This window comes from Lithobates pipiens, unplaced genomic scaffold, assembly GCF_037356315.1.
Source record: "Lithobates pipiens isolate NorthernLeopardFrog02 unplaced genomic scaffold, aLitPip1_a1.2 Scaffold_16, whole genome shotgun sequence".
Lineage (NCBI taxonomy): Eukaryota > Metazoa > Chordata > Amphibia > Anura > Ranidae > Lithobates > Lithobates pipiens.
The window spans coordinates 613,438,085-613,453,628 of record NW_027507748.1 but is presented as its reverse complement, the minus strand read 5'-3'; the positions used below and the strand labels follow the sequence as shown (position 1 = coordinate 613,453,628).

Genomic DNA, 15,544 nt, shown 5'->3' with positions numbered 1-15,544 from the left:
AAAGGCATGTGAGACACTCTTACAAAATCTGTCTGCGCCAGTTTCTCTCTGTACACCAGAAGAGTTGGTCTTAATTAGCTTCACTTTCATAAGATCCAAAAACCTGCCTGTGTTTTATTTTGAATTTGTCGTGTTAATTTGAACAATGTAGAAGTGGCACGTTTCAGAACTACCTGAATTTGGTGTGCAAGTCGCTGTCAGAATCAAAAGTATTGTAGATGCTTCATTTGATGCAATACATTACCAGGAAGGATTCACGCCAGAAAAGTGAATATGTCTTATATTTGATGCGGCAAAGATCAATATATAAGATCAATATACATATATGCTCTATTTCTGCAAGGTAACTGCAATGAATTTATCTTATTTAAGTGTGTGCACAGCCCAAACGTTTTAGAGTAGGGAAGGGTTAAAATCATCCTCATGTTTTTGTTTTTTTGCAGTCTGTGTCCTGGAAGGTACATTTCCCGTTTTTCAGGCATTTTTCAGGCGTTAAATAAAACTCCTGTAAAGCGCTTGAAAGAAGCCTCATCTGCAGTCCCAATGTGAAAGCCCAAGTGCTTTAAGAGCCCTTTCACAATGTCAGCACCCGAAAACACTCGTAAAGCGCCGCTTAAACTAGCAGCGCTTTACCAGCGTTTTTCGAGCGTTATTGGGGCGCTTTTAACCCCTGCTAGTGGCCAAATAAAGGGTTAAAAGCGCCCACAAAACGCTGCTGCCAATAGCGCTTTTCAGGCGTTTTACAGGCGCTTCCCGTTGATCTCAAAGGGAAGGGGCGCTTTAGGAGCGTTGTATTCACCACTCCAAAAGTGCTGCAAAGAAGCTGCTTGCAGGACTTTTTTTGATGCCCTGCCAGCGCAGCGCCTCAGTGTGAAAGCACTTGGGCTTTTACATTGGGATTGCAGTTGCGGCTTCTTTCAGGCGTTTTACAGGCGCTTTTTTTTTAAAGCTAAAGCACCTCAAAAACTCCCCAGTGTGAAAGGGATCTCATTGTGAAAGCACTCCGGCTTTTACATTGGGATTTCAGTTGCAGCTTCTTTCAAACGCTTTACAGGCACTTTTTTTAACGCTAAAGCCCCTGAAAAACGCCCCAGTGTGAAAGGGGTCTTACTTCTTTCTTGGGGAGGCAAGAGACTAGAGGAAATCGCTTCAAAGTAAGGGAAATTATCTTAGACAGTTTTCACCAGAACATTTTTCTACATTTGAAAATATCTCTTGTTTTCTGTCTCAGAGACAGCGGTCACCAGGACCAGCAGAGGGGTGGATATACTCAGTGGGGATTCAGAGTGCAAAAAAAATGGCAGAAGATCTAATCTTTCCCCACTCTATAAAAAAATAAAAACAACAGATATGTTCTTGTATCTGTTAGGAACCCAACCTGGAGATTGACCCTCTTTTTTTTTTCTCCTTATTCCTGCATTATGGCAAACCTATAAACCCAGGTGCACATATCTTGGCATTTTGGAAATTGTAGCTTTTAACATCTAAATGACTACGAGTTGCTCACTCAAAGTAAACTTGCCATGCATACTGATAGCTCTCTTTAAATAAAGTACATATACAAATAGATGCATAGTATTAACAGTTATTAGTCTGACCTGTGTTCAGTGATCAGTGTTCATTTTCTTCCGCCAGGTGATGTTCTACTGAGTATAAATGGCATTGATCTCACCAACCTGAGTCATAGTGAAGCGGTAGCCATGCTGAAAGCCAGTGCTGCCTCCTCAGTCATCACACTGAAAGCCCTGGAGGTGGAAGTTCTTGAAGAGCAGGCACAAATCAATGAAGAAATGAGCACAATCAGTGAGAATGAGTATGATGCCAGCTGGTCTCCATCATGGGTCATGTGGTTGGGTCTTCCCAGGTATGTAAACATTATAGAAAAATTTTTTGGTAGTCTCATACTGTTTCAAAGCAATACAAAATATTGGAACTACTGTTTGTCATTTACTAAATAAAGTTGCAGTAGACTATAGACTATAAAAATCTTAGACCAGTAATGAGGAAGCATGGTAAAAAGCTTAATACCCGCTGGGTTCAAGCTGTTTGCTCACTACTATGCCAATGAACTGTGCCAAATAGATCTATTTTTCAAAGTGACTAAGATGTCACCCCTGCCAACCTATGCCTCTGCCTATGGTACAGAAATCCAGCGTCAACTAATAAATATATATCTTGCTGGGGTGTGGAAACCATTTACAGGTGATTGCTCCTGAGCACTAGGTTTTAATGAGGTTTTAGATGACAACAGCCATATCTACGACACGTTTTACTGCATATGTGATAAGTACATTTTAGTACAGCTCTGTCAAAGCAGTGGCAGAAACTCCAGGTTTTGGGAGAAAAAAAGAAATAAAGACAAAGACTTCTTTATTACCAATGGCAACTGCCCCAACCTATAACTGGCCTTAACAGTAAGGAGCACACGGAAGGGTGGCGCATGTCAAACAAAAACAAAGAAAAATTCTCAGCTCAACTTACCAGCCAGTCTCCAACAATTCAAATTATCCTGTCTAAGCCCTTGTACACACGGTCGTAGATTACGACTACCAAATCCGTCGTAATAATTCCGACGGATTAATTCTGGAAGAGGTCCGGAAGCGATGTTGCATACACAAGGTCAGACTAAGTTGTCGGAAAATCCGAGTGTACATAACGTGATGACGTTATTTCGTTAGACGGGACTATGTTCAGGCTAGTAGCCAATAGCTTTGGTCTAGGAATTTGATCTGAGCATGAGTGGCACTTTGTCCATCTAAGTAGGCTACACATGATCGGAGTATGTCCGATAGGAGCATTTTGTCGAAAAATTTTACCGGCAAGTTGGAAAACTTGGTCCGTCAGATACAGTCCGATGCAGACCACACACAGTCGGAATATCCGACAAAACGGTCCTATAGGACACATTCCATCGGAATCTCCGACTGCGTGTACAAGGGCTTACAGTTCACGTTAAAAAGTTTAGTTTGCACATATTTGCAAATATATGGGTAAGCTGCAGCGGCCGCAACAAGGCACCCCAGTATTATCTGCAGTCCTAACTCTATACATTTTGAGAGCCTTCATAATATGAGCACATATATAGTAATGGATAGATTGAAGGCAGGTATGCCTGGAGGGAGTTGGCTCCTCCTTAAGGGCATAAGGGCGCACTGGACACCTAGCAAATGGCACAATGGCAAAAAATGGGTTTCCAGTGTGTCCCCTCATCAAATAACCAACAGTAAAAACAAATGGCAACTGTCCCAAAATATAACTGGCCTTAACAGCAAGGAGCACATGGAAGGGTAACACATGCCAAATAAAGACAAAGAAAAATTCCTGGCTCAACTTACCAACCAGCCTGCAATATACCGAATTGGCATATCTAAGGCTTTATGTACATAAAAAAAAACTCCCCTGAACGATGGAACTTGACAGCTAGTAAACAACAGTTAAAAACGTTTGTCGTGCTGCGTTTAGGTGCGTTTGAGTTTTAGAAGCGTTTTTTACATTGTAAATGGTCAGAAATGTATCTCCATTGAAAATGCCTATAAACGAAACACAGCTAAACGCGAGTTACCACGTTTAGCCGTGTTTGCATGCTGTTATAAGCATTTGGTGTTTCACATGCCAATAAACTTCCATCCTGAATGCAATTTTATGCTTTCAATTAAAATCAACTGCCTCTAAATGACTATAAACTACTCAGTGTACATGGACAGATAAGATAAAATACAGGAGAGTTCAGGGGCTGCTGAAAAAAAGGCCAAACTGCTCCTAAACGTCCGTTTATCAGCAGCAGTATACATGAGGCCTAACAGTTCAGGTTAAAAATAGGGGTTTCGTTTGCACACATTTGCAAATATAGTGCCTTGAAAAAGTATTTATACCCCTTGCAATTTACCACATTTTGTCATGTTACAACCAAAAACTATTTTTTTTTTTTTTACAAATAAATATGTGAAAAGTGTGGTGTGTCACTATGACAGGACACGCGGCATGCGGCGACTTATATAGGGACATAACCGGATGATGTCCCCACCCATTATGATGTCACAGTCCTAGAGGATGCTAGAAGAACCGAAGAGGGGGACAAGGCCCCCAAAGTCGGAAAAAGAGGGTGGCGAAGAAGAAAGCCGGGCTCCTCCACTAGTAAAAGAGCTAGCAAAAGATAGCGGAGGAGTCCGGCGAGAAGACCCCCGAAGACGGAAGAAGACCCCTGGAGCTGTGCAATAAACTATTTTAACCCTTGTGTGTTGTGTTTTTTTTTTACATTTTTTTCACAGGTGAATGGGTAGGGGTACATTGTACCCCATACTCATTCACATAGGGTGGGGGGCCGGGATTCGGGGGCCCCCTTATTAAAGGGGCTCACAGATTCCGATAAGCCCCCGCCCACAGACCCCGACAATCAAGGCCAGGGTTGTCAGGGAAGAGGCCCTTGTCCTCATCAACATGGGGACAAGATGCCGCGCGGCCCCCCCTTCCTCAAGGCACCACCCATGTTGAGGGCGCGGTACGGCTCAGGAGGGGGGCGCTCGCTCGTCCCCAACCCCTTTCCTGGCCGGCTGGGTAGCGTGCTCGGATAAGGGTCTGATATGGACCTAGGGGGGACCCCCACGCTGATTTTTCAGCGTAGGGATTCCCCTTTAAGTCCATACCAGGTGAGGGGGCCAGCGACGCCTCCTTCGCTGGTCCCGGCTACCTGGAACCGCGCTCAAAATGAGCGGACTTTCCTCTGTGTGTGTGGGCGAGTCCGTTCATTTCAAAAGTACGGCGGATAGCAAAAGTACCGTGTGTGGGCAGGTAGCTCGTTCGGACAGTCCGGCGGACAGTCCTCCAGACTAAGTCCGCCGGATAGTCTGCTACGTGTGTATGCGGCATAAGTGAAAAAAACGCACCATGAAGGCCAAGGAACACACCAGACAGGTCAGGGATAAAGTTGTGGAGAAGTTAAAAGCAGGGTTAGGTTATAAAAAAATATCTCAAGCTTTGAACATCTCACAGAGCACTGTTCAATCCATCATCCAAAAATTTAAAGAATATGGCACAACTGCAAACCTACCAAGACATGGCCATCCACCTGAACTGATAGGCCGGGCAAGGAGAGCATTAATCAGAGAAGCAGCCAAGAGGCCCATGGTAACTCTGGAGGAGCTGCAGAGATCCACAGCTCAGGTGGGAGAATCTGTCCACAGAAAAACTATTAGTCGTGCACTCCACAAATCTGGCCTTTATGGAAGAGTGGCAAAAAGAAATCTATTGTTGAAAAAAAAGCCGTAGAAAGTCCTGTTTACAGTTTGAAAGAAGCCATGTGGGGGACACAGAAAACATGTGGAAGAAGGTGCTCTGGTCAGAGAAGACCAAAATTAAACTTTTTGGCCTAAAAGCAAAATGCTATGTGTGGCGGAAAACCAACACTGCACATCACCCTGAACACACCATTCCCACTATGAAACATAGTGGTGGTAGCATCATATTGAAGGGATGATTTTCTTCAGCAGGGACAAGGAAGCTGGTCAGAGTTGATGGGAAGATGGATGGAGCCAAATACAGGGCAATCTTAGAAGAAAACCTGTTAGCCCTTGTACACACGGTCGGACATTCCGACAACCAAATCCATTGGATTTTGTCCGACGGATTTTGTCCGAAACTGTTGCATACACACAGTCGGACAAAGTTCTCAGAAAATCCGATCATACTTAATGTGATGACGTTATTTCATTAGGACGGGACTACGTTCAGGCTAGTAGCCAATAGCTTTGGTCTAGGAATTTGATCTGAGCATGCGTGGCACTTTGTCCGATCAGAATTCTCTAGACATGATCAGACAAAGTCCGATCAGATCATGTTGTCGGAAAATTTTATAGCCCAGCTGGAAAACTTGGTCCGTCGGAGAAACAGTCCGATGGAGCCCACACACTGTCGGATTATCCGACAACACGGTCCTGACGGACATTGTCCATTGGAATGTCTGACCGTGTGTACAAGGGCTAAGAGTCTGCTAAAGACTTGGAGACTGGGGTGGAGGTTCACCTTCCAGCAGGACAACGACCATAAACATAGCCATAGCTACAATGGAAAGGTTTAGATCAAAGCATAGTCATGTGTTAGAATGGCCCAATCAAAATTCAGACCTAAATCTATTTGAGAATCTGTGACAAGACTTGAAAATTGCTGTTCACAGATGCTCTCCATCCAATCTGACAGAGCTTGAGCTATTTTGCAATGAAGAATGAGCAAAAATGTCCCTCTCTAGATGTGCAAAGCTGGTAGACATCCCCAAAAAGACTTACAGCTGTAATTGCAGTGAAAGGTGATTCTACAAAGTATTGACTCAGGGGGGCTGAATACAAATAAGCGCCACACTTTTCACATATTTATTTGTAAAAAAAATTGAAAACCATTTATAATTTTTTTTTCCACTTCACAATTATGTGCCACTTTGTTTTGGTCTATCAGGTAAAATCCCAATAAAATACATTTACATTTTTGGTTGTAACATGACAAAATGTGGAAAATTTCAAGGGGTAAGAATACTTTTTCATGGCACTGTACATAAAGACTCCTTCATGTTTATTCTTACAACTAGTAAACTTCAGATGTAGATGGCATTTGAAGAACAAGTGCTGTATAATCAATGAAAATAATATTTAGTATTCTTTGTTCATTTGTGAGCAAAAATAAACTGTAATAAGGATAAGTAAAGAAGGTCAGATAAAATGGGGAGTTGGAGATAAAAGTCGGCTTTCATTCAGGATTGCAGTAAAAGTGGTACAGTACCATATACTAAAATCAGTATCATATTTCCAAAGACTGAGCACTACTATGCTTCCAGAAGAGGGCACAGTGCTTTGGAACCGCTGCTACGTTGAGAACTCCTAGGACCATTTCCTGGGCGGCAACACACCCAGCGCACCTATGTTTCAGTGAGCCATAACATGCCAGCTTGCATTGTATTGTGGTACGCTGTATTACCTAAATACAACAAAAACATGTTTTGATCTAATTAAAGGGTAATGATATATGAAGCTTCAGGTGTCCTCCAACAATCTCCCAAATAACAAATAATATACCAAATAATGAAACAAATTTCCAGTTGCCAATCCAAAATATCAAATTACTGTACCCGTACCTAGTCAAGTCAAGTCAAGCTCTATTGTCATTCTCCTACACGTAAGGACACACAATAGAACAAAATATCATAGCTCACAGGACCGCAGAGCTACATACTAATTAAACATAATTGTAAATATACATAAAGAAAACACTGGGGAAAAAAAAAAACTTTACCCATATACCCTACAACCCAAGATAAAACCCCTCAACGTTAACCACTTCGGCCCCGGAAGATTTTACCCCCTTCCTGACCAGAGTACTTTTTACAATTTGGCACTGTGTCGCTTTTACTGACAATTGCGCAGTCATGCAATGTTGTACCCAAACAAATTTTGCGTCCTTTTTTTTCCACAAATAGAGGTGGTATTTGATCATCTCTACGGTTTTTATTTTTTGCACTGTAAACAAAAAAGGAGTAGACAATTTAAAAAAAATATATATATATATATATATTTTTTTTTACTTTTTGCTATAATAAATATCCCCCAAATTTAAAAAAAAAATGAATTTCTCAATCAGTTTAGGCCAGTATAAATTCTTCTACATATTTTTGGTAAAAAGAAATCAAAATAATTGTATATTGTTTGGTTTGCACAAAAGTTATAGCGTCTGCAAACTATGAGAAAGATTTATGGCATTTGTATTATTTTTAGTTTATTTTTTACTAGTAATGACGGTGATCCGCAATTTTTAGCGGTACTGCGACAGTCAAATCAGACACTTTTGACACATTTTTGGGACCATTGACATTTATACAGCGATCAGTGCTATAAATATGCAGTTTACTGTGTAAATGTCACTGGTAGGTAAGGGGAACTGGTTAAAATTGATCCACCAGGGGTTTTATCTTGAGTTGTAGGCTGTGGCGGCTGGTGCTCAATATTTTGGAGGAGCCACAAACACAACCGTCTTAAGACTCCCTGGCCAATCGGGTCTCAGTACCTGCTTCCTGGCCATGAGGAGAAGCAGGAAGTAGCTCTGTGCCCCGAGCTCACCCTTTTTGAAGCCAATTAGAGCCTTAGGCCGCGTACACACGGGTGGACTGTATGGCCTACTTAGTCCGTCGAAACACATTTCAGCGGACAGTCCGCTCGTGTGTGGGCTTCAGCGGACTTTTTCAGCGTGCAGTCTGGCGTACTAAGTATTTCGGAATTTCCGTAATACTGTCCGTCATACTTTGGTTTCAGCGGACAATCCGCTCGTGAGTAGGCTAGTTCGACAGGCTAAGAATGGCGCATGCTCAGAAAGGATTTACACAGCGGAAGGTTGCATTGCTGTGTATTGGACTTCCTATTTCTAGTCCCGTCGTACGTACTGTACACGTCATCACGCAAGCTTTCGACGGACTGTTTGTGCATCCGTGTGTGGTCAAGTCCGTTCATTCGAAAGTAGGACGGACTGTTCGTCGGATTGTATGACGGACTAAGTAGGCCATACAGTCCGCCCGTGTGTACGCGGCTTTAGGCTCTAATCACGTGCTTAAAAAAAAAACACATTGAAATACATGCATCTGGCACCCTGCATGGAGATTAGGCACACGGATTGGGGGGCTGCGCCCCTGCGCTTCCAATGGACGGGCCTCCACTGGTTGTAAGGTATGTGGGTAAAGTAATTTGAATAAAGCTTTTTGATATTTTGACAGTTTTGGAATGCAGTTTAAATCTTTTTCTCATTATTTTTGTGAGATTGTTGGACGACAGCTGGAGCGTAATACATGATTACCCTTTATTTAGTATTTCAAAGGTAAAGTTGTTCTCTTTTTTGGAATATTCCTATTATAGGGTAGTTGGGATTTCTATTGGAATGATTTGCCTCCCCTTTATATAATTTTTGATCTGTTGTGGTTCCTTGGGCTGCCCAATCAACAAGCCTTAATGCAGCACTTCAGTTGACCACCCTGGTGCAATTGGGTCCTAAGGCTGGCCATACATGATGCAGTTTTCTTATTCAATTTCCTTTAGATTTACCTTCAACTATGTAGTGCAGGGGTCTGCCTGATTACACACAAATTCCAAGTGTTTAGGTTTGACTTCATATTATATTGTTTTGGTAAATCTAGGACACTTGTACAAGAAAATTGTACAGTACTAATCCATTTGTTACAGTTTTCAATTAAACTGCACAATTCTTAAATATCTTCTGCCCCACCCCTCCCTGTTGTCAAACCTCACCACATTTAGTTGTAGCTCCTTCAATTACTTGTACGTCTATTTTGTTTTTAGTTATGTATACATATTGTTCCTGTAGGGTACATAACAATAGGGCTAGCATGTACAATTCCCATCTAATGGCATGATAGGAAGTGTACACAATGTTTTCCACATCAGTTTGAATTTATGGTGGTAACACGTTTTGCAGTGTATTTGCATTTATTCCACATTCAATGTTCTGTTTACTTGCTACATAAGAGAAGATGGTGAAGTATGTAAATGAGACAGAACTAGCATATGATTTGCCTATAAGCCAGCTGTAGCACAGCAGTCTGCACTGTTTAGCTCTCCATTTAACTGAGTGAAGAGCTTAAACCATAAAGTGCAGCATAAGAAGGAATATTTTGTTCAGTTTTACTCTTGTTTCTTTCCCCTCTGTTCATTTTTACATACATTCATACATTCCATTTACTTGTTCCAGGAAACATATATTGAATTCGATTTAACATCCCACTGAGCAGTGTTTCTACGTCTATGCTTCTGGCTGCCGATTAACCATTGAACAGAAAATGCATTTAAAAACAACTGACTCCTGTCTTTACAGATTGCAATAATGGCCACTTCACACCTGTAAAACCTTCATGCGTTTCAGAGTCATGGGCGGACTGCCCATTCGGGCACTCGGGCACTGCCCGAGGGACCCATACCACTAAGGGGCCCCATCAGGGTCAATAAAACCAGGGACAGTATGTAAAAATCTGTGTTTATTTACAAATCCAAAGATTATAGCTGTCCCGCCTCTCCAGTACCTTTTCAGTGTGCATATGTGTATTCTGTGTGTGTATATTGTGTGTTTGTGTGTGTATACTGTATGTGTGTGTATACTGTGTGGCCCCATAATCTCCTATTGCCCGGGGCCCCATATTCTTCTCCTATTGCCCGAGGGCCCCATAATCTTCTATTGCCCGGGGGCCCCATAATCTACTATTGCCCAGGGGCCCCATGAGTTGTCAGTCCGTCCCTGTTCAGAGTGGAACATGGATGTCTACTTTAAAAATGATGCTTTCACAAAATATTATGTAACCAAGGACCCTGTGGCTACAGCCCAATCCTTTTTGTTTTCTTTAGCAAAGCTCCGATAATCCTTGGTTGTGTTGAAATTTATCACTCCCACCCATCCCCACATAGATCTATTGGAATACTAGTCAATAGGAAATTATAGGAGATAGGAAAGGGAGCCTTTAGGAAATGTGTTGGAGCTTTGCTTTACTTTGCCTTTTATAACGACCTAGGAATCAGCCACAGCAATAATGTTTTATTCTGGACAAACTGGTGCCCTTCCAGAATGCTGCTTTGGGACATGTTCTATCCCCCAGTTTCTATTAGTTTTAATCAAGGAAAGATTTTTATCCTTGCAATATTATACCATGATGTACACAAGCAAACCTTACCAGTCTGTGCAAACTATTAGGCTAATATTAAGTTAAGATCAAATTGGATTTGTGCAGACAGAAACGATGGCGACATTTTTACAAGTTTGCAATCATTAAAATTCCAAATGCCATTGAGCCTGCTTATTTGTTTTAATTCAGAGCATCCACCATATTTGTTGGGACCATGGCATAAATGAAGAGGGGATATTTTATTTACTGTATTTATTACAGGTGCTTATAAAGCGATGTCAATTTTACGCAGTGATTTACATATATATATTAAGATCCCCAAGTCACATTCATACATACAGCGAGGGAAAAAAGTATCTGATCTCCTATTGATTTTGTACGTTTGTCCACTGACAAAGAAGTGATCAGTCTATAAATTTAATGGTAGTTTTTTTTTTTTTAACAGGGAGAGACACAATAACAACAGAAAAACACATTTCAAAAAAGTTATAAATTGATTTGCATTTTAATGAGTGAAATTAGTATTTGACCCCTTCGCAAAACATGACTTGGTACTTGGTGGCCAAACCCTTGTTGGCAATCACAGAGGTCAGACGTTTCTTGTAGTTGACCACCAGGTTTTTGCACACATCTCAGGAGGGATTTTGTCCCTCTTCTCTTTGCAGATACTCTCCAAGTCATTAAGGTTTTGAGGCTGACCTTTGGTAACTTGAATCTCCAGCTTCCTGCACATATTTTCTATTGGATAAGGTCTAGGCCACTCCAGGACCCCAACCACTTGCTTACCATCCTTATACGTCAGCTGTTTGAAGAGGATTATCATTGTTATGGCAGCAGCTAGCTGTCATAACCTCGGTATCCTCTTCTTCAGCGGGCAGTCGGCTTTCAGATTAAAGTGGTCTCTGCAGCCGATTCGCCACAAGCTCACTTTTATCAGTGGCGGGAGAGGGCTCCCCTTCCCTCCGCGCTCTGGTGCCTTCCGCGGCTTACCAAAGCCGTCGCTAGCGGCGGAGGCGATCAGATCCTTCTCTGTGGTATGGAGTTGACTGAGGGGAAGATGGACCCTGCTCGGCTCCATACCATTGCAGGGTGGAAGCGACATCAAAACATCACTTCCACCCATAGCTCTTAAAGGGACTTTTTTTTAAATTATTTTTCAAACTAAATTTTTTTTTCTTTTTCTTTTTTTATTGCATTTTACTGTAAATATGAGATCTGAGGTCTTTTTGACCCCAGATCTTTTGTGTCTTTTCTACTAATGCTAAATCTAGTTGTCGGGCGAAATCCCTCCAAATCCTAAAAATGGTTGAGGATGGGTTACGGATATGTTCTACTTCAGCTTCTGAGGTAGCTTGTTCACATTCTCGAACTTTGCATTCCCTATAAGACCTTACTTTTTTAATAACCCCTGAAATAGATCCCCTAAGGACAGCCTTAAAAGCGTCCCAAGTGCAACTCAACGGGGTTTCAGTTCTATTTTGTGACCAGATGTTTCCAGTAGCGGTAGCAGATGCTCTTTCGAAGCACTCCTCCTTTAACCACAATGGGCTTAATCTCCACAATTTATATCCACATGACTGACCTAAGGCCAGAATCAGTAGCATGGGGGAGTAGTCCAAAACCATCCTTGGAAGATACTGAATCTCGACCACTCTGGGCAAGACATCGCTAGATAAACAGCACATATCCAAACAGACAGAGTATTATATGTGTCAGAAAAGCAAGAATATGCACCGGTATCTGGGTGTTTCCACCTCCAAGCCTTAACTAAATTGTATTGTGCCAAGCAAGTCTCCAATGGGGTACCACATTTAGATGTGGCCTGGATCCTCTCCAGGTCAGGGAGAGTACCGTATTCAAATCCCCCACTAAAATAATTGGTCCTTCAGCCACTTGAAGCACCTTTGCCAGCACCACCACCCACATAGCTACAGCGAAAGACGGTGGTATATACAGTGCTACAAAAATATGGGGCAAATTATCAATCAGGAGAACCACCACAACAGACCTATCATATGGGTCTGTAACAATAGCTTTGGGGGTACATGATAGGGATTTAGCCACCAAAATAGAGACCCCTCTAGTGTAATTAGAGTACATGGAGTGAAAGGCATGCCCTATAAACACTCGCTTAAGAGTCAGCGTTTTAGACCCAGATAGATGGGTTTACTGCAGGAAGAGTAGATGAGGTTTGTATTTTTTGGGTATATTTGATGAATAATGCACGTTTAATCTTGGAGTTAAGACTCCTCACATTCCATGACAGTACATTAAGAGTTCAGACTTGGAGGCCATAGTATTGATCAGTGACATTGTGCTGTTGTCCGATGTATTGCAGTAGCAAGGGGCCTCTGACTTCAAAAAGTAACAATGGCCAGCCCTGTAACGTGTGGAGATATGGTTGGTAGGCATATATTCTTTATGCAATGTGCAAAACATTCTCAGTGTGAGTGAAAGTAAAATATTGAACAAAAACAACAGAAGTACAAAACCAAGTATTGTATGTTCCAGAACATAGGAGCATATCCCCAAACCCCCCCACCCTGCCTGCAGTCCCAAACATACTACAGGCCTTTACCAAAAATAACAGTACAATGTCACCCTATGGGGGGAATTCTTCCTCGTCCAGCCGTAGATGAAAAAAATGGTGTATAAGTTCATGAGCAGTAAAACGAACCATGAACCGCAACAGAATATATTGCGAGAGATGTCAGCCAAGCCATTCATGGCTTAAGGAAATAAGGAAGTATTGCCGTCATTATCTATCACATGCGGATAATCAAAGTGAGCTATAAATCTTAGAAAGGGGGCCATAACACCCTGCCCCAGGTTAATGCAATAAGAAAACAGAATGGAAATTAGGTGCTCCCCAGGGATTCCAGCCATCCGTTTCTCTAGGTGAGGTGAAGAACTGAGCTTTACCCTTGTATACCACACGAAGCTTGGCCGAATATAGCATGATGTATGGCAGATTTTGTTCCCGCAGCCGTTGTTTGATGCTTTGGAATGCACGCTGCTTCTGCGCTGCCGCAGAGAAGTCAGGAAAGATAGTAATACGATTATTATTATAAAGCAATTCAGGCATATTTCCAGCACGTTGCAGGATTATTTCCTTATCCCTGAAATAGAGGAATCGAATCAACAGTAGTCTACGGAACTGCCCTGGTGGAGGGGCCCTCAGTGGCACTCTTTCTATGGCAAACAGATGAGAAAAGGATTCCTCCCCAAAGGTGTGTTTCAGCCATTTAAGTAGGAATAGTAATCTATTGTTGGCTGTTATTAGCCCTGTCCAATCTAAGCATAAAATGAATGGCATCAGGGCACTTCTCCTTTAAGCACAACGCCAACGTATTTTGTTCTGATATGCTGATACTCTTAGTTAGCTCTGTATAGCAGGTTAGCAAGCACAGGAGCTGAACTGCAACTGTCACTGAATTGTAATATTGAGAGTCAACATGATTGATAATTGGCTGTGTGCCACTCCTGAGTCCTGACAGCACTTTATGCCCATGTTTTCTATGTAGGAAACCAGGCCTGTCCAATCCAAGTAAAATCCCAAAGGCAGATCTTTGAAATAGAAGAGCTCTTATGCTCACCTCCCTTGCAGCATGTGCACATCATTCCAGTGTGACAGTCTCCATCAGGCTTTTCAGCATTTATCAGTTCTGTGAATGTCAGATGCCAGTGTCCCCCACCATGAGCCGTGGTTCCATCCACCAACCCCTACGGCACTACAGTACACAGCAGTGATGTAGGAGTCATTAAAAAGAATCTCGGCTTTTTGTGGGGGACACAGGCATTCAACATTCCCAGAATTGCCAAATGTGGAGGAGCCTGATGAAGACTGTAGTTCTAGAATGGAAAGAAGGTAGAGGCACATGCAACCAGAGAGCTGAGCATAAGAGCTCTTCTACTAAAGAACCTTCCTATAGGATCTTTCCTTAGCCTGACATCGGCACTTTAAGGATTACAGGCTGTTTGATGCAGCTGAATTATAAAATATGTGCAGCGCTGTTTTAGTTGATTATATTAAAATGCAGATTATAACATTTTGCAACTTTTTTATGGGTCGTCTTCAAAATTATTCTCCTTTTTTAACCTTTGCCAACCTGACTGTAGCTATTCCCAAAATGGTCATATCATTGGTTGTGAAGTACATGGTACCTGAAATGTTACCTGTGCATAAATATGAGCTGCTGATGATAAGTACTGAACATTTAGTGAAATGTTACTGATGATTATAACTGCCTAATTATGTCTCCTTTTTAGCTGTCTCCATCGCTGCCATGACGTGGTGCTGCGGAGGAGCAATATGGGGAGCTGGGGCTTCAGCATAGTTGGCGGTTATGAGGAGAATCACACAAACCAGCCTTTCTTTATTAAGACCATAGTGCTCGGGACGCCGGCATATTATGATGGTCGACTGAAGTGAGTAATAGACATCATTAGAACTCAATAAGCATTTGTTTTGCTGAAACAATTGAAGATTTCCCAAAACGATATGTAGCTATTGTAGATGCAAATACTGTTTAGCTGAATTCTTCTTTAATCGCAGTCATCTAACTTTTAGTCACCTCCTTAAAATGTTGTTTATATAGATCTTTCAACATTCTTTTACTTTATAGAAACTTACCGTAGTTACAGTTATGGCTTGCTGTCTCTCCAGTATATTCTGTCACTATTTGAGACATATATGTGGACAACCATTTCTTGCATCTGTCAGTACAAACACTTTAATAGGTTTGCCCCTCATGCACTCTGTAATGGGATACAAATTTGCATCCACTGTCAACATGTCAATAAATGTGATCAAAGCTTCTTGGGAATAGTGTTTGGTTAACCATATGGTAATTTTAACTTATTTACAAAATACATCCCAAAATTTCACAT

At 41.8% G+C, this 15,544-nt stretch overlaps 1 protein-coding gene across 1 annotated transcript in view; it reads left to right on the top strand.

Annotated features, from left to right (window-relative positions):
• LNX2 (ligand of numb-protein X 2) overlaps nt 1-15,544 on the top strand; it is a 234,197-nt gene that overhangs the window by 213,577 nt on the left and 5,076 nt on the right. The window contains exons 8-9 of the mRNA XM_077484068.1: nt 1,636-1,864; nt 14,924-15,082. Of these exons, the coding sequence (XP_077340194.1) occupies nt 1,636-1,864; nt 14,924-15,082 (388 nt within the window). The remainder of the gene's footprint in view (nt 1-1,635; nt 1,865-14,923; nt 15,083-15,544) is intronic.